This window comes from Siphateles boraxobius, unplaced genomic scaffold (assembly GCF_051911475.1).
Source record: "Siphateles boraxobius isolate OS27281-9 unplaced genomic scaffold, OSU_SipBor_1 7, whole genome shotgun sequence".
Classification (NCBI taxonomy): domain Eukaryota; kingdom Metazoa; phylum Chordata; class Actinopteri; order Cypriniformes; family Leuciscidae; genus Siphateles; species Siphateles boraxobius.
The window spans coordinates 31,917,790-31,942,312 of NW_027509197.1; the positions used below are offsets into that span (position 1 = coordinate 31,917,790).

Below are 24,523 nucleotides of genomic sequence, written 5' to 3' on the forward strand. Positions count from 1 at the left end.
CTTCAAAACACGGGACGTCTCCTAACCCACCGACTTTCAAAAATAGGTTTAAAATGGCACTTAAATTAAGATTTTGCATACTCGAGATCTCTTTAGTCTCTGAAAGTAATCCTAAAAAAAATAAAAGCACACACAATATTTCCACATATTCCCTCAAAATACTGAAGTGTATGATCAGGACGTTAAAAATCGGTCTCTTTGCACCGATAAAGAGGTATTAGTCATCGACACAAATACAGATTATATAACAGCTTGACCGGTACATTACAGACATGTAGTTGCAGAAAACCTGATTATCTTGTGCCTACTTCACCTCACATGATACTCTAGAACTACATAAAGAGTGCGACACGGAGCCGAATCGATGATTTCACGGGTACAAGTCCTACAAAAACACGTATCACCATTGACAAACACGAGAAATGTTGAGCAGTAGGATGCAAATTCGAGAATCAAACACTAGTGCATATCAGTTTCACATACATTTAGACGTTAGCTGAATCTAAGTCTATGTCTACACTACGAAACAGAGTAGAAATACTGTACAGTGAATATCCTCTGAGGTTGGGACACCTAGACACGTTCACTGAGTTAAGTGACAACAGCTACCCGGTATTGCTCTACGACTAAATATTCAGAAATACAAATACATTACGTGATTATGATAAAGACTGGAATTGTGCAGCATTGACGCCCCGTTTTCAAGTTCCAGTCAGTTGTAAATGCTTTTAACTATTTACATGACTATTTCGCTAACGTTCAAGAGGGAAGACATGCTTGTCTATATTAGCATTTTATTGGTATGTATAGAGTACGATGAAATATATTAATTGTGCTTAGTATCGGAATAAATCAGGCATTACTATTTGTTCAAGAAAGACAAACGGCTAGCTTCGAGATTTCAGTGTTTAAATAGCAATGTGTACCGCAGTTTTCCTGCGTGTTACGTAAGTAAATTCAACGATAGCACCAGTAGAGACTTTTAAATTCAGATTCGCTAGCATTGTCAACTCCTTTAAAGACCCCATGAAATCAAAATTAGAGTATTCATATGTATTAGCTCTGAGGTCATCTATATGCTAGTGTACTTCTAAACGCTGACGAAATTAAATTTTACGCATTAAAAAGGCGCTTCGTCTTTCTCTTCTGGGATGAACCAAAAATATTGATTAGGGCTGCATGATATTGGAAAAAAACCTGCGATATATATTGCGATGTGATTTGAATAGCTATATTTGGAAAGAATTAATTATTATTAGTTATTATTATTATTATTAGTGCAAACTATCTTTTTAGGGTAGAGGAATTTGGGGAAATCTTGACAAATGTGGACGTTCTTTACAAGAACAAACTGTCTTTCACGATCCTACTGTTCAAATACAACTATAAAATATATATAATAATAAAAATATTAAAATAAGAAATGTTGCAATAATTATACTGTAAAATAAAAATAAGGGTATTAAAAATACAGTACTAATATTTACATCTTAATTTCTTTTTTAATTTTTAAACGTTAGACAATCAAGCTTTTATTTTGCCAGTTTGCTGACACATTAGTGTGCACGGTCAGTTTTGGAGTAAAACGAGGCCCTTTTCATTTACACTGCTGAAACTCTATTATGAGCGGCACACGTCTAAATGAAAATGGCAGCCTGCATGATTTGACTATTGCATTATCATATTACAATATCAATTTTATTTCGATATATCGTGCAGCCCTAATATCGATGAGTCAGAGTTTTCTCCAATCAAATGCTCTCTACAATGATATCATAACTCCTGCTAATAATAACACCTGTTGTCGACTAGCAATAGCAACTAGCAAATCACAGTTCAAAGACTACTGGATATTTTAAAAAAGGAACGAACCCTTTGATGTGTCCTACCAATTTCCTGTTATAATAGGAAATAGTCAATACAGGAAAAGAAAGCGATTGCATGGGGTCTTTAAAACACAATCCAAAAGGCTCACTTAAATAGGTGACAACAACAGCTGCGCACTGACAACTTTAAAAACACTGCGTCCCTCTGTTTCAATGAAATTATACATGCATTCATATATACATACAACACATACTGTATTTAAATAACATTAAACCGTTTTTAAACAGACATTTTCTATGTATGTACAAATAGCGGACTTCGTGTCCACACTGATAGGATAGCATGAAGAAGCGATAAAAACAGGTGATTAGAGCTAGTGAGAATTGAACGAGTGACAGCACAAACAGTGTGAATCTACTCAAGAGAATCGAAATAAGGACTCTAGGTGCTTTGGCAAAAACAAAAATGGCGAGAAACTAAAATAAATTCTATTTTGAGGCAACGTCGGTTGTTAAGGCTCTACTGTAGTTGTGCTTGTTTAGTATTCACTGACAGACGACGTGTATTGTAGGTTTGAAACGAAAGCATTCAGGGCTGCTATCTGGAATCCTCCGGCTCTGATTTGATGGTCTTCTTCTCAGAGAGGTTGAGGGCACGTGAAGATGCGTCTCCGTTTTCTGGAAAAATGAAGAGAAATGTTCTGGATTACTGAAACCCTTTATGAGATTACTGATACATAGATTGCTTATAAGGTTCCTCATTTGCAAGTCACTTTGGATAAAAGCGTCTGCTAAATGAATTAAAGCATATATTAGCAATGACAAATATAATATGGATCATTCCTGTTATCTTACGAGATAATATTGGATAAAATTAACTAATATGATGTGATCTTTAAAATGGTGTAGCTTTTCACAATTAACATAAAGACTGAAATGAAATATTAACAAATTTTTGCTATGTCCCCATGTGCTTCTTAAATGGAAAAACAATTTATTAAAAATAAAATAAATAATTATGATAATAATATGACATTATTATATAGTTTTTGCCATGTCCCCAATGCTTCTAGTATTTGAAAAACTGTCAATTTATTAAAAAGTGCTTCTAAAATGTAAAAATAAAATGAAATATATTACAGCTGTTTCTTCATATTTTACTATCTCTAATCGAAATGCTTAATTAATGACACTACAAAATTAAAAAACAAAAATGATTGCTCTTTATTTTCACTTTTTGAGCACAAAAAAGTATTCTCGTCGCTTGATAAACTTAAGATTGAGCCACTGTAGTCACTTGGACTATTTTAACAATGTCTTTGATAACTTTTCTGGGCCAGCAGAATGAAATTACCTAGAAGCCAGCTCTCATATTTCATCAAAAATATCTTAATTTGTGTTCCGAAGATGAACGAAAGTCTTACGGGGTTGGAACAACATGAGGGTGAGTAAATACTGACAGAATTTTCATTTTTGTGTGAACTATCCCTTTAATTGTCACATCTTGATCAGAGCATTTTTCTGAAAGTCTGATGACCCTTTTATAGAAATTCTTACTTCTATTATAACATTAGCATATTCCTATTATAACACTAGCATATTCATATCTTAAGTTACAGAGCTCAAAAGGGTACTGCAGGAATGACCCAGGTATGAAAAATAATTTGATCCAAGTCAGCCATGGAGCGCAAATGTCTTAAGTGTGTAAGATAATGTGCAATAAAAGCATTTACTGCTAGACACATAGTGAGTGTGGCTCTGTTTCAAACCCTAGTGTACCGTTTTGCTGGGATTGCCTCCTCTGTTGAAGGATGCATATAATGCTGACTTGACATTTCATAGGTGTCTTAGCCTTCATATAGCCTACAGTCGCATGCTTATGATGCCTCAAAATTGCCTACGTAAGCAGGTCACTAGGTCTCTTCTCTTTCCATTCAACACACACCTGTGGCTGCTGTCATCTTGCTCTCTGCATTAGCGTGATGATGCCTCTTCAACTCATTCGCCAGCTGCTTTCCGAGAGGCGTGTCTCCGTCTGATGCGCTCGGCCTCAGGTTGGTCACCCTTAGATTCAACGGTTTCTCTCCTGCAGAGACACAATAAAACAAACCATTCATTTTAACTCGTGTTCAGATCTCTTTTCACAGCGCAACTATTCATGATCGGCGTTTAACAAAACGCAAGTCATTATGTCCATTACCAGCAAGTCCAAGCTAATGCTATGAGACAAGCATTCCGCCTACCAGAAACACTCAGCACAACACTCTCTCACGCCTGCAACTGAGCTTCATTTGATACAAATGCACCTTTTCTTCGACTACAGCCTGCCAACGCACACGCCGTAATAGCCCGAGGACAGCGAATGCGGCTTGAAGCGCATTGATAGCGAGTTGCATTCAGTGCGTGCACCTCTGTGCTTGCTGCCTCCTTCAACACAGCACATTAACCTCCTCTGTCCCTGGCTGGCTGATCTCATTTGTGTCTATTGACAGCATCAGTGCAGCATCATGACTAATGTCTGTCGTTTTTAACTTAACACAATGCCCTTTAATTACCAGCAGCTTTAATTTGAACATTGAGGGGACACGTCTCTTCCACCCACTCCTCACAATACCTCATTTTAAACCATAGAAGGGAACGACCGCTGTGGACAACAGGGTTGGACAAATCTCAGAGTGAATTTGAATTGGCCACGTCCCACAGGAAATTGCATAGGAATTTGAATTGGGATGACAGGATGAGGAATTTAAAACTGCAAATTAAAGAAACTATATGTAATAATAAATAAATAAATAAATAAATAGTGTTCTTCCACCCTGGTCCACAAAAGTCTGTCTGTCTGTATGCCTATTTATCTATCTTCCATCAATCCATCCATCCTTCATACATCCATCTTTCATCCATCCATCCATATTTCATCCATACATCCTCATACATACATCTTCAATCCATCTATCCTTCATACATGCATACATCTTCCATCCATACATCCTTCATACATCCATCTTCGATCCATTCTTCATACATGCATCTTTCATCCATCCATTCATCCTTCATCCATCCATCCTTCATACATACATCCATCCTCCATACATGCATCCATCCTTCATACATACATACATCCTCCATACATGCATCCATCCTCCAGCCTTCATACATACATACATCCTTCATACATCAATCCAGCATTGAAAACTGTTACTTGTTCACCAAATCAGCATAATAAAATGAATTCTGAAGGATCATATATTAAACAAGAATTGTAAATTGTAATATTTCACAATAGTACTGTTTTAAGTGTATTTTCGATTAAATAAATACAGCCTTGGTGAGCATAAGATTAAAAATCTTGCGAACCCAAAAATTATGAATTGTAGTGATATATTAGTGCTGGCAAATCGATTAATTGCATCTAACATATGTGTGTTTGTGTGTGTGTATATGTATGTATACATGCATATATTCAATTGAAAATCAAGAATGAAAATTCCTGCTAAGGGTTGAGATGGTATTACCATTGATATGTTTGTTAACCCAACAGGAAAGATTCATTTCATTAAAGCCCTACCTGCAAAGGGAGAGTCAAGGCTAAAGAAGGACATATTTAGGTCTCATCTAATTCTCTCTTTCCGCCACTACTTCTACCTCTTTCTCGCTCACTCATTCTTTCTCTGCAGATCCCATACGCCCACTCTGGAGTTCTGAGAACACATGGGATATTAGGAAGCTGAGAGGGATCATGTACTCCGAGTTCATGAAGGAGTTATTCTCAGAGCTGGGGAGGGAGAGAGCTCTGTTGTAAAACAACAACAAGTAATTATCCTAAATAATGAGAAAAGTGTCATATTAAAGCAAAGGAGTGATATGTATTTTTTATAATCTATAGTCTATAATAGCTAAAGAAAGCTATCCCTTAGCATTCCCATTCATCTCAATGGTAGATGCCTGGTTGATGCATAAAATATGAAAGAAAAAAGAAAAAGAAAAAAAAGATTAAAGCTCATTTATTGGCTGATATCTGTTAAATTGAGCATCAGCTACTAATTTTGCCCACTTGAGCAAATAACAGAAGTGGTCTGCCACTTCTAACAGCTTTGCATATGGATAATATTTAACAGAGGCGTCATGCCCATTCAAACCCGTACAAACAAGTGCCCCCTCAGATTTTTGAGCCAAATGGATTTGAATGCAGATTCCAGATAAGTATCGCTCAGGAACTGGCTTTGAAGTGAAGGTATCCATATTGGTATCGAAAATTTATGATGGATACCCAGCCCTGGCTAGTTCGCACTTTGGTTGGCACTGAGCCAGAGTCGGACACACTCAGCACATGTCATATATCACAACTGTTTAGCGTTTTCAACCATATAATGCTTATTTTATGAAGCAAAACATTTATAGTTTGTAAAATATACATTGATCTATTGTCTTTGGAAACAGCAATCCTTTCAAATATAATTTGACGAGTTTTATCTGATAGCCTAGTCAGCACATTGTGTAGGTAACTATAAAGTTTACTCCAATCTTAGAATATTGGTACAAAATTAATAGTGTCCTAAAGTTGCCATTTCTTCGTTTTGAAGCTAAAGTTTGTCACATTGCCTGGGCGATTTGTGCAGAACCATCAAGTATTCGCGCACGGGTGGATGAGGGAATCCGTCTATTTGACAAAATATACATTTTTAGCCTTCTGTTAAATTGACTTTTAACCAATTGACCGAACTCTGAACTTCAAAGAACATCTTCTGTAAAATATTTTGTTTCTATAAGCCACAGAATACATTGAAGACTAAATAGATAAAAGACTTATAGGTCTAATAGGCTATTCTTAATATTCTGGAATAATGACAGTAAATGCATTAATGTAATAATAAGTATTGGATATGATGACATTACAGTAATTAAAGTAAAATAGTGCATGATGCTCCTGATATTTAATATATATATATATATATATATATATATATATATATATATATATATATATATATATATATATATATATATATAATTAAAAACATACAAAAATACATTTATGCATGCGCATAAGATATGTATTATAAAAATAGATATAAGTTTCTGTACGTCTTATTGCTATTCCACTCAAAAAAATAAGCTGTTGAATCAACTTAATTAAATTAAGGAAAACATTTCCACGAAATTGAATTACATTTTACCAACAAAATCTAATTTGTTTGAAATTATTTGTTGTAATCTTGCTGTATGAACTTAAATTCAAAAAATTATTTTGAGTGTATTAAATTATACCTAAAACGCAGGCTGGCATATATATATATATATATATATATATATATATATATATATATATATATATATGAGTATCACCATTTAAAATCCATGGTGGTGGTCGCACACTACTTTGCAATGCAAAAGCCCTTGCAAACATGAAAACATTTGTACCTGTGCTGTGATGCAGATAATCAGTGCTCAGATTCTGTATATGTGCAGTAATTATCATCATGAACCAACACTAGGGTCAAACTGAACTCCAGAACGGGTGGCATTTTAAGGCACAAGATTAGCAGTAGAATGCAGAGCTGTGTTCATATTTCCACCCAGCGTCCCCCTCCCCTCTCTGACACCCACCACCCCGCCTCCGCCTGCAGCTGCCAGATGAGCCCCAGAAATGAGAGTGCCAACAAGAAATGAGAAAAAAAAAAAGTCTGGAACAGGTGATGCAAGCTACTGAATTATATGAGAAACAACAACTGAAACACTTCACCGGTTTTCAAAACTGTCAAATGTGTACAAAAATAACCCGGATGGTCAATCAAGAGTAAAAGACAGTTTGTTTGCTTTTCTGATAACAAAAAATAAATAAAAAATAATACCTGTTTTCGTGAAAATAAATTCATTGACTTCTACATTCTCTTCTTCTACCAGTTCTCAACTGGTTTTGCTTTAGGATTCAGACACTCAGGAGTTCTCAAACTTTTTGATGCAAAGGACCTCCAAATATGATACAATATAATATGAAATAAAGGTGTATTTTCATACAAGACCCTGTATAAAAAAACTTCTATTTTTTTAGGAAATTGAAAAGACAAGTAGTATCATTGTACTAAAAAGGATTTACTAAAATAATTTTTATTATATAAATATTATTTTATAATATTTTATAATATAATATTTGTATACTATATAGATATTATTATAATTATAATAAATACATTTGTTATAACATTACATTTTAGTTGAAGGCACATCTGAGATTAACACTTTACAGTTAACAATTTGTTTGTACACTAATGGATTTCTATCTATCCCAAGACATTAGGCCAGTCTCTAGAAAAGAGAATGAAGTATTATTACTATCAAATTTGGTGAATGTCAAAATAATAATAATAATAATGATAATAATAATAATACTAATAATAATAATAATAATAATAATAATAATAATGTTAAACATTAACTTTGACAGCCCGAAAAATATTTACAAATTAAATTTTAACAAAATGTTTCTGAACCCCCTAGTAGGACCCCAGTTTAAAAGCCCCTGATTTTGCTGACAAGGTAAATAAAATAAGCTCTCAAAGGACTGTCCTTGCAATAAATGGGCACCAAGTTGCTTTGGATAAAAAGCATCAACTATGTGACAAATAACCCATCATCTCTAATTTTATAAAGCACAAACTCACCCTGCTGGTCAGCGTTTTTGTCAGCTGAGAGGCCATTGCTGTTCTGCCTGTCTGAGCTGTGTTTGTAGGGCCCTGGAGGAACCCTCCACTCCAGAGCCTGCAGTCTGTCCTGCGCCGCGGCATCATGCAGTATCTCCATCTGCTTGGCCAACAGACGCTCCAGCTGAACCTATAATATGCACAGACAGCAGGGAGTCAGACAGGCGGATGTGTATAGCACCGTACGTACAGTGTGACACAAATGATGTCCAATATTCATCATTCACAAACAAATCGCAACTGTAGTGATACAAAACAAAACAAACCATAAACAAACTACAGTCCAAATACCCAATGATAATTTGAATGCTCCTCAATCATATTTGCACATGAAACGGGATTTAATTACTATAAATATTTCGTTGTGATTAAAGCTCTCTGATTATTATTAAAAACAATCCCCTCCTACATGCGCAATATTTGCAACCTAAAGAGGCAAGAAAAACCAAACTTTTACTGCTTGTTTTTCTTGGAACAGGAAGATGCTATTTAGAGTTACAAATGACACGTTTCCACTTCAAAACAATGCAGAAAATGCATTGTGTCAATCTATCTATTGGAAAACAGAACAATTAAAGAGAAAAGATGGCACAGATTATGTTTTAAATGCTCAGTGGTTGCTCTTATAGCTCAAAAGATATAATAGATCAACTTTGTCCCAGATGCAAAAGACATAAAAAATGTGACAATTGTAGACAATAGGAAAAATATGTGAAAGCGAACAATTCTAAATGAGTAAGCATCATTGTATGCAAAAGTGTGTAAAAATGCAATAAATAATGCACCCAAAGTATGCAGTGCATTCAATCAATATTCTCTCTAAGGTCAAGTACTGTCATGCTACAGCAAAAGTTTGAAGTCATAAATATCTTTGCACACTGAAATATTTTTTTTTTGGCCTTATAGTGTAGTGCTATATAATTATTAATAGACAGGAAAGCCCACATGATTTTATCTTCCAATAAAATAGGACATTTTAAGTTAATATTGAAATCTCAGACAGTTGACGGTAGCCATTGACTTCCATAGTAAGCAACAATTATCTTCTTTTGTGTTCAACAGAACACAGTTCAAAGATAGTTTGGGTGAACTATCCCTTTAAGAAAAATCTGATAACCTTAAGCTGATAAACTGAAAGGTCTCTATAGTTGTGTCTATAAAAAGTGTCTATAGTTACTTAAGTAACTAGTATATATACACATAAACACACATACAATATATATATATATATATATATATATATATATATATATATATCATTTAGGAGGGCCTTCAAATATCGTGTTGAACAGTAAGGGGACTTGCTGTGAAAAGGTTGAGAACTTCTGGTCTGTGTGAACAACAGATATATAATTTTTCTTGCCTATAGATCAACAATCACCAAAAAGCAAGTAACAGCACTTGCTAATAGAAGTCTTTTTCATCAGTTAGAACATTCCATACACTTCCTTAAAAATATCCAACCAATGATAGTTCATATATTAGACCAGTTGACCAAAAGTAGGTCATGGTCAGGACCAGGGAAGCTCTTGCAGCATTGACCCGAAAACCTGCATGATAGGATACCAGAGCGAGACGTGTGGTGGTAGACAGACATGAAGATGGAGTCAGCGAGGCGCCTGAGAGCATTCCTCTCCCACACAAAAATAAATACACTGTCATAATGCAGTCAGTCACCTGGATATTCCGCCCAACCGTCTCCTCTCCTTTAGATCTGGCGTGGGCTAGCTGCTCCTTAAGGGTCTCCTGGCGCATGTGAATAGCCTGCAGCGCCTCCTGGAGATCAAAACAGCCCTCCTGCAGAACGATAACACATTCGATTGATATTTCCTTGTGATCAAAGTTTCAGAGTCAATCAACTTAAAAATGAAGCGAATCATTTCTGCAAAATTTCGGTTTCCCTTTCATCTGCGCCCCTTTTTGGTAGGACAAACCAACAGTCCTGCCAAAACATATGCCATTGGATGAGCCCAATGTTGCTTAAAGGGATAGTTCACCTAAAAATGAAAATTGTGTCATTAATTACTCGCCCTTATGTCATTCCAAACCCGTAATACTTTTGTTCATCTTCGGAACACAAATGAATATATTTTTGATGAAATCTGAGAGCTTTCTGTACTCTCTATTGACAGCTACGCAATTACCACTTTGACACTTCGAAAAACTAATCCATATGAATTGAGCGGTTTAGTCCAAATTTTCTGTAGAGACACGATCGCTTTAAATGATGAACAGACTTTTGATCAGGGAAAAAACAGGAGCTCAATCGAACCTGCTTGACACGTGAGAACAAACCTCATTGGTTCTTGCAGAAGCTCAAACGTGCTGCTTAACATGAGAATATACCTCATTGGTTTTCACACATCAAGCAAACGTGCTTGAGCTTCTGTTTACCACAACTGATGTGTGAGTTGATCAACGTTTCTATGTGAATAAAAGCCTAAATTCAGTCTGTTCATCATGTAAAGCGATCATCTCTCTTCAGAAAATTTGGACTAAACCACTCAATTCATATGGATTATTTTTACAATCTCTTTATGAACTTTTTGAAGCATCAAAGAGGTAGTTGCGTAGCTGCCTATGGAGCGACAGAAAGCTCTCAGATTTCATCAAAAAGAGCTTTATTTGTGTTCAGAAGATTAACGAAAATCTTAAGGGTTTGAATGAAACGACATGAGGGTGAGTAATTAATGACAGAATTTTAATTTTTGGGTTAACTATCCCTTTAATATGGCTCATAAACAGAATATTGTTACGATAGTGCCACAAAGAATTTTTTGAAGAATCAGCTTAATTACTCATAGTTGTGTCTGCATGATAACTGATAAGTTTAAGTATTTTAACACCAAAAAATTGACACATCAACTTTAAAGACAATATGTGTCATAGCTGAATTTGACCAGCCCCAGTAAGTCCACAAACTACAAGACCAATGGTCAAGACCATTTATAGCAATATAAATCAACCTCTTACTGGAGGTCAACTAGGTTAGCGTGACATTTGAAGAATACCTGAACAATTCGAGGACAAAATGCTAATCTTAACCACTTCACAGAGCGCAGCTACAAATTTTACACTAACCCGAAGTGAAAAAAAGATTAATTCCTCTGCAACGAAAAGGTCAAATACTTAAAGTCATCCCACTTAAAAATCTCCTCAGGATGATTTTCAACCCAAGAGGCGGATGAAAAAAAAACCCAGAACATTTTGTCCGACCAACTGCTCCGTCTAAATTATGACATGAATGTTGAGCTCGAAACTTCAAATGTTTACATGGGTTCCCATGGCTGCAAACTACCACAGACATTCCAGTCTTTTCACTACTAGTCGGGTGTTTGAGGCATAGAGGTACCTGATAATAACAGCTCTGACGCAAATTTGCCAACACTCACGCAGCAATAATGATGTCATCGAGCCACTCCTGTGAGTTAAGGCTTTTCTCTTTCTTGACACGGAGGCTGGTCTTCTAGAGTGCACAGACAAAGGTGCATGCATACGCCTGCATGTATACGCATGTGTCTTCAGACTCGGCCCCTTTTCACTTTGTGGTATCTGCGCAAATGCATGGGCGTGGGTGATTCCGAGTGCACCCACGTAATGATGTCACATCTACCTCAAGAATACGGGTGGGTGCACAACTCATTTGGACCTTGTCTGGGTGCATGTGGGCGGCGGCTTATTCTCACTGGTGTGGATGGGAGTGTAATGTGGGCAGAGTTGAGGCCAGACAAGGACAGCGAGAGGGGGAGGGGAAGTTTATGTTTTTCATTTCTGCAGTTCAGACACAACACTATTAACTGTAAAACACTATGAAATAATTAAACGTGGAAAGTCCATTCTAGTGTTGAGTACAAATTAACTGCAACAAACAATGCAAAAAACTACATAAAGTTATTTACTGTAAGGCACTACTAACTTAACTACAATTGGAGTAGCTTGACCAAAAGGTAAGTTAATAAAAAAGGTGACTCTCTTAAATGTTAAAAAAAATGATTCACCGATTCATTCGAGCATGTGTTCTAGAGATCACATGCTGCGTTTGTGGGCGGTATGTGTGACCAATCTGCAGCTCTAAAAATTGCAATAATTATTTCATAAAGGTCAATAATATAGTTATCAGAAATGTACCAGTGAGAATTATTACAACTTTAATTAGCATGAAATCTAATCTACATTTACACCCAAACAGTATTCATTTACATGGATCAAAACCCAAACTCCAAAGTGTAGCAATCATCTGGATTTGCTGAAGAGAAAGTACAGTTTAGTTGCCTGTCATTGCTTGTTGAACTTGCAGGCGTCTTTTTTTCCCCTCCACTTTTGTATGTAGCTTTGCATAAAAATCTACAGCAAAATACTTAAGTTAATAAATATGTTTATAGTACATTCTCAACGTGATTTGTGATGAGTTCAGTGTATGCGCATGCTGTAAACTAGTAAATACACCCACCAAAATAAATATGCATCGAAACTGTAACTTGTTTAAAAAAAATTAAGTAGCTTCCCCAATGCTGCTGTTCATTCACATCACTAGTGTGGGAACATGACGTAAATGTGAGGTAAAATGTGATTATTAAGTGAGTAACAATGCAAATTAGGGGGGAAAGTAAGGCACTTGGTAATTTGCCACTGTCTGATACTGATACAGGACTCATTTCTCCTTAGAGGTAGAGTGGGTAGAAACCACTGATTTTCCGAAGTGGTCACATGTCTTTGCCCGTATGCGGAGTGAAACCAGGGCAGAGGTGAAGTGGGCAAACACCTGCTCTTCTTGAGACACCAGCCCAGCCCATAAGCATTGATGTGGGATGTTAGAAGTTTCCAGAAGATCTAACGACTGGACAATGATCAAATGTGTCACCAGAGAGCCATGAATGGACAGCTGCCATAGAGCACAAAGGCCTCTTCAGCAGACCACATCAATAAGATCACTATATATGTGCAGCTAAGTATAGGGCAGACTGATCTCGGATATGTAGGTTATGGAAAAATAATGAGCGTGGGATGGCTAAATATGGACTTAAGGTGTGATCGAGGGAATGGGTTTGCACACATTAGTCCTTTGTAACCTCTTCAGGCTGAACTTTGACCTTTCCCCTACACCATGACATGCAATCCTGATGGAGCTACCCCGCATGCTCCTGCAAAGCCCTCCCACACAGATCAGTATGCTGACAGGCAGCTATGCAAACAAAAAGCCACTGGACCCACCCAGTGTCAATCCTGCCTCCTACAACAGTTTCCTCGCATATTGGTGTTAGCGCAGCAGCGCACGTTAATAACAAAATGACTTGAGAAATTGCGTTGGAAGCTTCAGACAGATTATTTGGAGTTCAGGCTGGAGAAATCATGAAGCAATTTTACTCACCTCAGTTTTAATTCTCTTGGGCGAGGGCTCATCTCTGTCGCCGCATCGAGATCTATAGGAAAGAAAATGAAATGTTTAGCCCTGAACAAGCAATGAAACACTTTCACAACAATGTGTCCTATATAATCTATGTGTCCTGATAATATTATTTAAACAAAGTAAATATGAAAGCCAAAACGTTATTTTCAATAAACACTATTGTTCAATATTTTGGGGACTGTAAGCTTTTATTTTGGGGAATTATTTTTTAAAGTGAAAATGAAGATATAAAACAGCACAGCTGTTTTCATCATTGTTTGTAAGAATAAATGTTTCTTTAGCTCCAGAGCAGCATATTAGAATTATTTCTGAAGTATCATGTCTCAAGGACATTATGTGACATCATGAAGTTATTACAACTAATTTCCCCAAAACTATAGGATATTTATTTTTCATTTATACAAGAAATGCCTTAAAGAAGGAATTTTCAAACTTAACAAACCCTTAACAACCAGAGTCTCAGCACCACCTGGTACCCTTTCAACATTAACTACCATTATAATATTATACAATCCTTCTCGGATCACCAAAATGAAATTTTAAAAAGAATTTCTGTTTCTCTGTTTTATTTATCTTTTGCATTGACCCCCTGAAGTAGTTTCATGGACCCCTGGTTTAAAACCCTGACCTTAAAGTACTAATACTTCCTTTACTAACAGTAGTTTTTACCTGCAACCTAATTTAGGAGTGCTCTTGGCAAACATTATTATGACGTAAGAAGCATTGTAAGAAAACTTGGCCTAGATAACTTTCGCAATATCCAGTCCATGACTGTGATGCAATCTTTCAAGTTTTGAATGAGTGACTGCAATTATGTAATGCCAAAAGGAATTTTCCATCCACTGACACGCAAGCCTGGAAATCCAGGAAACACCTGCATTGCCTCTTTGGATGGAAGGGTTTGAGTGACTGATAAGGATTGTGGTCCTTTAGATGCAAAGGAGTGGGAGTGTTCTTATTTCTCCATAGACCTCAGAGCAGCACTTCACACCTCAACACAAAAGCCACGCACAAAGCCGACATTGATATCTTGGCTTGGCTCGAAGCAGACTACCAGAGAGCAGATCCTGAGCTGCTCACAATGCATTAGCTATCTCTCTCTTGGCTTAAAGGCTAAACATCATGAATGATTACTCTAGTCACTTACGGGGTGTATAAAGTGATGCATGCAGAGAATTTTTTCCCATTAAAGCAAACAAACAACTCCCCTACATTGTGCTTTTTCCATGCTAACCAGGTGGATTCTGCAGGATTTATGAGCATTTTATGCACTGATTGTTTGGAAGCTTCAAAATTTTGTGAGGTCAGGCAAACAGGTAGTCTCAAACTTGTGCCGTTGGTTAGGCAAACTTCTCATACAGAGAAGGTCAGACAAGCAGGTTGTTCTGTTTCAAACTTGTGATGTTAATTACTCGAACTACTCAAACAGAGCAATGTCTTTCAGGGCCACATAACACTTTTTAAGGAAATTAACATACAGTGGCTTACTTGCATTGGTCTTTACATAATAAGCTGGGATAGGAGACACTATAAAAAAAATAAAAAAAATGTGTACACTTCAGTTAACCAAAGGTCCAAAAATAGTCGACCAAGGTGTTTAATGTTTGGGAAATAAGTTCTTACTTGCTAGTTCTGTAGGTGTATTTGTAGGTGACCTCTCGGGAGACCTGACGTGCCAGTCCGAAAAGTTCATCTCTGCGAGTCAGCAATGCCACCTCCTTCATACAAAGCTGCGCCGCAGCCTCATTCACTGTCAGCTATATAGAAACGAAAGATATTTTTTATTATTAATTACTTAGACAATAAATAATAGATATTACAATGCACAAATAATTAAACCAGTCCCACAAGTAAACAAAGGACAAACACGATATTTTTGTTGCAGCTAATTAATTAAGGAAACACAAAAACTGGTGCCCAGCTATGCTGAAGTTATTCAGCAGGGCAACAACATCATTTCTTACTAAAAGTACAGCCATGCTTTGAAGTGCATGATTTATTTAAACCCCAAAAGAACCAAAATAGGCGAGATCCCCGTATAACACACCTCATGCAGAGTCAGATGCTTCCCATCCTTCCGTTTTGAGTCGAATCTCCCATATATGGCGCTATACTTGCGGATTTCCTCTTCCCTGTGCGGATCCTCGTCGCTCATATCGAAGATGTGGCTGATCATTTTGGCAAGCTTCTTATTTCCCTTCAATTGTTCTTTAACCTCTATGGTGTCACTCTTGGGCAAAGTCTGAGAGATTCTTTCCACGCACTCTGCCACGGACTGAATGGCAGCCGCGTCGAGCGCCTCTAGGCCATCCCGAGGGGAAGACGGAGAGCCCAGTTCTGCCGGGGAAAGGCTGTGCTCACTCTCTGTGCCATGACTGGCCCAAAAACGTGGCTCACTACCACTCTGGAGGGGTGAAACAGTAGCCGAAGAGTTCCCGTTGCCTGATTCTCCTTTTCCTGGATCTACACAAGCAGCTGCCAAACACTTGGGCACTTTGACTTGGGTGTCTCCACGGGCACCGCTACCAGGCAACAATGTGGGTGACCCTTCGGGCAGCTTGTAGACAGGAATGCTGCAGACGGGCAGGGACGTGAGGGGCTGATTGAACAGGGCAGGGTTTGTGACCCAATCGCGCAGAGATTTCTGTAGGCGTCTGACGTGCAGCGGCTTGCTGGCCATGCCCACGAGCGCCATGATCTCGAGAAACTCGTCCTCGCCAGCCTCGCAGAGCTGCTGAACATCGTCACCACCCTGCTGGATGAAGGCATCGTAGTAGCACAGCAGGTTGGCCCTCTGAAGAATGCGGTAGAGCTGCAACTCCCCAAGGGTTCTGGGTAAAGTCGCTGCCATACCTGAACAAAGGAAGGAATAAAATAAGCAATTACAGGAAACAAAGCAAAACCGCTAGAAGGAGAGGACACTGGCTGCCACAGCAGGAGTAGGAAGAGAAATGTGTGGCTGGATCCAAGAGTGGCGACTATAAGAGAGCGCCTGTCAGGCTCCTGGGCTGCTGGGAGAGTCACATACCACACTCCACCTCTGCAACACGCGTAGGTGGGCTCACTCAGCACAGGCCTCATTTGTTTCTGCCGGGATCTTGCTTCTACAGCTGCCACTGTCAGGATCTGGATCCGCAGCAGCAACGATAAAAGCGAGATTGGCTGCAAGCAGGGAGGTGGGGTAATGGAGTCGTGTGGGAGTGGGACGGTAGGTGTGCGTGCTAAGAAGATAGCTTTCTGCATTTCACTTTAATTCACCCACTTCTTCCTCAAAAGGATCCAGGGATTATGAATGTACGACAAACACACACATAATGCTCTCTGCAAACTTTGTCAGAGACTGTAATGCATACTAATTTGGTAACGGAGATCATTTGCTTATTTTTCTGTTGAGAGAGATATGTTTTAGAAACGATATACAAACCATGACAATGGGAAAACTCTGAGATTGGGGGACACATTTTGATGATATTCATGGGGTCAAAATTGAATCAGAATAAACAACACATTATCTCATTAAAGTTAATTATGTATATGCATATAATCACCACCACACTCACAGAACCCTGTGGAGAACCTCAAGGAAAGTGTGGTACTTCCAAAAGGATCCCATAAGTTCCTACAAGAACTCTAGAGACTGTCAACGGTTTCTTGAGTAACCCCATAACAAGGGAATGGCATTGAGACACTTACATTTTATAATGAATTTCCTTGAGTACACAATAGGAATGAGGCATATTCAAAATGATGCCAAGAGGTTCTCCAGAGAGTTCCTCCAGGGTGGCAGTCTGAGGACTCCAAATAGGCTCTCATGCCTTTTCAGTTTTACAGTAGTGAATCATATTTTGTGAATAAGAATTTAGGTTATGCATTTGTGAATCATATTTTGTGAATATATTCAATTCTGTCCCCTAGAGATATCTCAAGAAACATCAATGAGTCTTTGCAGAAAATCACCAACTACTGCTCATCAATGGAACGCGTTTTAGAAATGTATCTGCCCTGTTATTGTTCATTTCAAAATGAACTCGCACTGACATACACATCTGCATTTTCCCAAAAGTAATTTGGGAAGTATAGAGACATAAAACCTGCATACCCATGACAGCAAATATACATGACTAAAAGTTGCAAAACTTGCACTGTCTTTTATGGCATCTCTATGCTATACTTGTATACTTTAAGTTAAAAATTTAATAAAAAAAAAATAAAAAAAAGTGTCAAAAATAAAACTAGTAACAACTTTTAAAGATCAATTACAATGCCAGGCCTCAATTATTATTCTTTCAGCGGTGGTTAAAGATGACAGATGACTGCTAAATCATCATGTCTGTTAGTGTACTAGAGCTGAGTAAGAACAGTATCACAGCGAGGCTTATTGTGAGTACTGATGAGTGAGTGTATGGAGTCTAATGAGGACGCCTCACTGCACAGCAGAGTGATCCGCCACTCTAATGGATGACTGAGGCCTAGACCCAAGTGAAGGGTGCCTTGTTGAAACCAATTCAGTATCAGCATGGATGGCACTTAGGCAGCAATTTATCCAAAGCTCCCTCTCCCAGCAGCATGCTGGGTTCCTAATGCTGGAGATCTAAGGCCAGGGTTTCACGCAACACGCTGAGAGCACTCACAGCACGTACTTGTGTTGCCCAACAGCGGCCTTTTATCAATCTAAATGAATAATGGATTCACATCGAGACCTGTCCTAAATAGTTGCAAGCTTTCAAAAAGAAGCTTCTCTGGAAAGGTGACCTGTCAATCCTATGCATCAGACTGAATGTTTGTGGAACAGCTGCTCTCCATATGAAATCTATAAGGGCTTGTTTTAGTGAAAGGAGCATAAGGCATTACTAGAGGAACACAATCGATTCAGTTCTTAAGTGGAGGAACAAGAAAAGGAAATATTTGTGTGTACATAATCAATTGGGTATCTCCTAAAGGGATGGTTCACCCAAAAATCTTAGTTCCGTCATCAGTATCAACCTTAATGTCACTGCAAACCTGGCTGCTTTTGTCCATACAATGAAACTGAATAGTGGGAAGGGGCTGTCGAGCTCCAGAAATGACAAAAAGCAACTCAAATTTTGGTCTACTCCTCACACAAAGCCTTTAAACAACTTCAGATGATTTGGAATAGTATATTGGTCAGACTCTTGTCACCATTCACTTGATGGAAAGCAGCAGCAACATTCTGCTACACTTCTCATTTTATGTTCCATGAAAGAGAAAATATCATGCTTAGCGTGAAATGATAATGAGCATTTCCATTTTTCGAGTCAGCTATTTCGTTAATAAAAAAGGGGTATGTAGTTAATTACAAATATCAAAAGATGTAAAAATAACATGCCACATTATGCCTTTACAATATACCTCACAGATACAGATGTCTTCACCTTTCATCTGCAACTCAAGTTTAGCTTAAACTTTAATGCTCACTTTTCAAAGCTCTTCAAAAGATGGATGCAAAAACACTAATTTAGGTAACAGTGCCTTTTACCCAAATACAATCAAATGGTTTTTTGAAAATAACGGTGGAAATTATTGGTCAAAGTACAGTAGGAAAATAGGCATGACAAAAGTTCACCACTTTGCATTTAATATTAGTTACATCGAAGTTATTTTTTGGGGGGCCCAGTGTGTACAATGAAGTGGTAAACAATGAGTCATAAATTCACAGGACAGATAACAATTCAAAACAAAAATTCCCATTACCTCATTTCAATTATTACTCAAATAATAAACTCAACATGAGGCATCAACTATTACTAATGTTTATGGGGAAAATAATAAAGCATTTCTGACAGAAACAGCATTATATTATTATTCGGGGCCAAGCATCAAAGGTAGTTTTTTTTATAGGCGCTTATTGTATTGATATTATTATTCTGCCATCGCAGACTATGGAAGCCTATTGTTAAATTTGAGCTATAGAAATAGAGTAAATAAGCAGTTTATATAATAATATTGCTTCACGTCAAAATTAGAATATTTGAAGTTTTTGACTATATTGTCATATAAGGAATTTTGAATCTGTAATTTTAAATTTAATTGGAAAATGCTTGATTTGCCATGGCCAACCATACTGTTTGTCAGCTATTTAAAATTTCATGGAAAACATTTATTTATTTATTCTGCCAACACCCTTTTTTCACATTAATGTCAGATCATCTTCATAACATGCTAGCAAAATAATGTGTGTGCATTAACAAATGTGGTGAGTGCCAAATAAGAATTAGGCTTTATCTTGGCAACGGTTTGGCATACTGACACAAAATATTATATGTATCATTGGCATAACACCTTCAATTCCCAATCAATTATGTGACAGTGCTATAACGGTATAAACAAACATTTATGCTGTTGGGGTGCTTGGCCTTGTAATACCTGCATGCAACTATATTAAGTACTATTATCCTACATAATATTTTATTTATATTTTTATAAATATAAACTATCAATATCTATAAATACAAATGATTTATAATAAAATAACATTATCCTATAGTATAGCTAACTCTTGAAATCTCTCTGAGGGAAAAAACACATCAGCCTATGAAATTCACACATTTAAAAGCTATTCCATGCTGGAAAGCATTGGGAAAACTACCCTTGGAAGTGAAGAATCGCTAAAGGATGCTGTACACATACAGCTGCCGACGATCAGACGCCCACGGGGACGCGTTCACACACGGTACCGAGAGCTGTCCGGTCTGCACGGTGCGCACATGGATCACAAAAACACGCAGGAAAGTTGAACACAATGCATGAATTCAGCGCTCAACTACATTTACAAGCGACATTGAAAAATAGCACTGGCATAAACGTACCTTTTAGTTGTCTTTCTATCGTTTTTTCCACCAAAACTCTTCCAAAAGCTCCGTCTGGTTATATGATTATTAAAGTTCTGAATGATGACGGTCCGTTGAGTTACGCGACGCTTCACCTGACGTCCAGTTACGTGCCGCGCGTTCGGCGGATCAGCGACGCGTCCTTCGGCTCTATGTTATTGAATTAACTCTCGCACACTCTGTAGTTTGAACTACGGAGGGACTCTCAAACTAGTTCGTTTCCGCTCTCTCCCCTACTGCCAGAATTGGGATATTCCGCGCTTGCTACATTGCTCTCTCACTCCCACGCGCCTGCGTGACGCAGATCCTGGCGTGGGCGGTAGCGGCGCGTGGGAGGCTGCTGCATGGAATACCAAACCTCATATCAGCCGCATGCACCGCCTCACACACACACACACACACACACACACACACACACACACACACACACACACACATATATATATATACACATGGACATTTATCATGTTTGTTGACCTTACTGAAAATACGCCAGCATACAGCATAACGGTTCGGTGGCCGCCTGTACGCCCACACCGGTGCTATTCTTGCCCCCTCCTCCTCCTCCAGTGCAAATTCACCTGCTGCCTACAGCCTGTCACATACTGAGTCCTTGTGCATTCCAGTGGGCCTCGTTGCACATCTTATTAGCTGTACCTGTTCAATTTATTGAGTTCTGCGCAAATGACCAACAACAAGATCTGCAGGCAATGTCATAAACAACATAATTACTTATTACTTTTAAAAATACACATTCTAAAGATGAGTTAATTAGCTCGTGGAAGTTTTTCAACTCTGGGTTCTTGGATTGCAATTAAAGCACACACACACACACACACACACACACACACACACACACACACACACACACACACACACACACACACACACACACACACACACACACACACACACACACACAGTTTAGGAGTTAGGTTTTAAGGTTTTTTTGTCTCATAAAAATTATTTAAAGGTACAGATAACTATCAAAAACAGATTATTCAACTAAAAACATGCACACTGAATAATACATATGTGGTCACATTCTTATTTATTTATTCTGATTGGATTTTGCTTAGTGTATGACCTTAAACCAAAAGAAAAAGCTTTAAGGCATTTATATGACACATTGGGGTATTTATCATAATCAATGCAAACACATGTAAAAGTCATTCTTTTGAGTTTGATCTGTATGATCTTCACAAATGAATTGGACTAAATCAGTACTAAATCAACACTCAAACTGATTTGTTCAGAGCATACTGCCAAAGTAGAGGGGCTACATCCGAAATCGCATACTTCCCTACTATATAGTAGGCGAAAAATATTATGTAACAAAAGAAGTAACCTATGTCAGAATTCACAGCGCTCATTAAAGAGTAGACAAAAAGTACCAGGATGACCTACTTCTTCCGGCGAGGTTCAGAAGTGTGCATACAATGGACACTTTACTATCCCATGAGGCCACTGGAGAGGATTTATGAATGGCAGAGAATGGATGTAACAAACTGACACTGGTAGGTCACATGATAATGATAACATGATGATTGTAGTACGTCCAGATTACATTCATACTAGACACACTCATTCTATTGAACATACTTTTTTAGCGGTCGTGAAGTAATTATTTGTTCAAAATAAGTATCTAGTCAAGTGTCAAATCCTGCTCATGCTCACTGTCCTGCAAGGTTTAGCTCCAAACCCAATTAAACAGACCTGAACCAGCTAATCAAGGTCTTACTAGGCATACTAGAAACTTTATACTTGCGTTGAGGCAAGTATAAACTTTGCAGGACAATGGCCCTCCATAACCGAGTTTAACCCCTCCTGATCGAAATGCATGCAAGAAAGGTAGACCAATTAGCCTACAATTCAATAAGCAAATAGAGAGAGGAAAGACTAGTTCAGTATGCAAATACGATTTTGTTGCAAAAATTAATTTTTTTCAAAAAAAGCTTTCAAAAGAAAAAAAGGCTGAAAAAAAGAAGTAGTACATTAAGCAGTTTCTGCTAAATTGTTGCTTTTTAATACTTAAGATGAGGGTTGAGAAAAAACCCGAAGCAGAATGTTTAAGCAATATCAATAAAGCCATTCTTACTTTTGAACATGTACAGATGTGCGTGCTTTCTTGAGTGTGGTCCTTGTGTAGTGAATGCCCACTGGGAACTATACCCTTCTAAGGGGTTTGTGACTGAGAGACTTTCATTGTTAGTGACTCAACCAAAACAAACCTCTCACTCAGCACTTCTCTCTTATTGCTCCTCAGCGTCCGAAGCGGAGATTCATTGAGAGATATGTTTTTGGGGTCTGCTGCAGCAGGAAGAGGAATGAAAAGGGAGATGCTGGGAGGGGCTGTGGTCCTGTATGCAGACACTACTCACTCGTCTTTCAGGATATTTACACTCCCACACACAGTGATTCAGCTGGCTCTAATCCTTTCCTCTCTCTCTCTCTCTCTCTCTCTCTCTCTCTCTCTCTCTCTCTCTCACACACACACACACACACACACACACACACTGGATTAGGCTGCATCAGACACCCATGGCCAAAAGACTACGGCTGAGATTCTCCTACTGCATGTAAAAAAGCGTGTGCTTTAGATAAACCGAGGGAGCAAGCTGGCTGACAAAACAATTTTTGAATTTGGAGTATTTTGTATTTGGTTGTATGTGGGCAGCTAACATGACATGCTATTCCTCTGTCCTCAAAGCACAAGGTTGTTCATTTGTTCTTTTATGTTCGTCATTTGACTGGACAGCAAAGGACACTGATTTTATCCATATACATAAACATATCAATTCAAACAGCATTTTAATTCCAGTAAAATTATCTTCATCATGAACTCTGAAATATCGAAAAATATCAAAATTATATCTAAAGTTCATTTTTGTCAGCACAGAGTACTTTGGAATGACTCACAGCTCTTGAAAAAGCTGCTAATCGGGACACAACAGGAAGTAAATCTGACTCAGAATAGCATACTACTCTTATTTCTGGCATATACTAAAATAGTTAGATTATGCTATTCTGAATCCAGCCATTTTAAAGGATTAGGTTAGGAAAAGTGTAGTCTCACGTAGTCAAACCTACTTTACGTCTACCAATAAGTTTAATTAGTTCTTCTTCTTAAGTGCTTGTTGCAATCTCCGGGTAGTGTGACATTGTTTCCAGACAGACTGATAAAAAAAAAAACTCATTGATTCTGGAAGTATTTTTTAATAGGGATTTTATCAAAAGTTATCATGAGTAATAAATTCATAACTCAAAAGTTTTCACGTTATTTTCAGTGCTGGGCAAAGCTCCAAAGAGTTCTTTTGCTGCAATTTGCTCGCCACAATCCTCTAATTGGTGTTTTTATTTTTTCCAAATCATTTTGGAATTCCACTTTTAACATGACATATTATACCTTTTTACAAAGTCTTGATTTTGTTTTTAGGGTTTACTAGACTAGGTTTTTATGCTTAAATGTTCAAAAGACACATTACCTTTCACATATCTTCTCACATTATCTTTTCACATTTTCACATTGTTGCAGCACCTCTTCCCAGTAACGCTCTGCTTAGTTCCGTGGCTGGTTGCATAAACTGCTTAGACTAGTCTTAAAAGTTAGCCATCTCATTTTTTCCCCATTTTTCCTAACTTTTTAAATTAAGTTACATAAAAAAGGTAGATTGGTCTAATTTAAATTGCAAAAGTTAGACTGATTAGGTCATCTATCTGCTTGTTGGTCAAACTAATTCT

General features: G+C 37.7%; 1 protein-coding gene across 1 annotated transcript; it reads right to left on the bottom strand.

The window, feature by feature from the left end:
* Window positions 1-1,494: 1,494 nt before the first annotated feature.
* On the bottom strand, window positions 1,495-21,020 carry nab1b (NGFI-A binding protein 1b (EGR1 binding protein 1)). Its single transcript, XM_077217087.1, has 8 exons — window positions 20,762-21,020; window positions 15,982-16,787; window positions 15,558-15,691; window positions 13,896-13,947; window positions 10,205-10,324; window positions 8,489-8,657; window positions 3,772-3,912; window positions 1,495-2,504 (listed from the first exon to the last, which is right to left on the bottom strand). Exons 2-8 carry the CDS (start codon window positions 16,783-16,785, stop codon window positions 2,425-2,427), a joined length of 1,500 nt encoding a protein of 499 aa, XP_077073202.1. The 5' UTR covers window positions 16,786-16,787; window positions 20,762-21,020; the 3' UTR covers window positions 1,495-2,424.
* Between the last annotated feature and the right edge of the window lie 3,503 nt (window positions 21,021-24,523).

Coding starts and splice junctions, on each gene's coding strand:
- nab1b (XM_077217087.1), bottom strand. CDS start 16,785: ATGGCAGCGACTTTACCCAGAACCCTTGGGGAGTTGCAGCTCTACCGC. Junction 3,913..8,488: donor CAAAAACGCTGACCAGCAGG/GTGAGTTTGTGC, acceptor GTGTCTCTGCAG/GAGAGAAACCGTTGAATCTA. Junction 2,505..3,771: donor CAAGATGACAGCAGCCACAG/GTGTGTGTTGAA, acceptor TCATTTTTCCAG/AAAACGGAGACGCATCTTCA.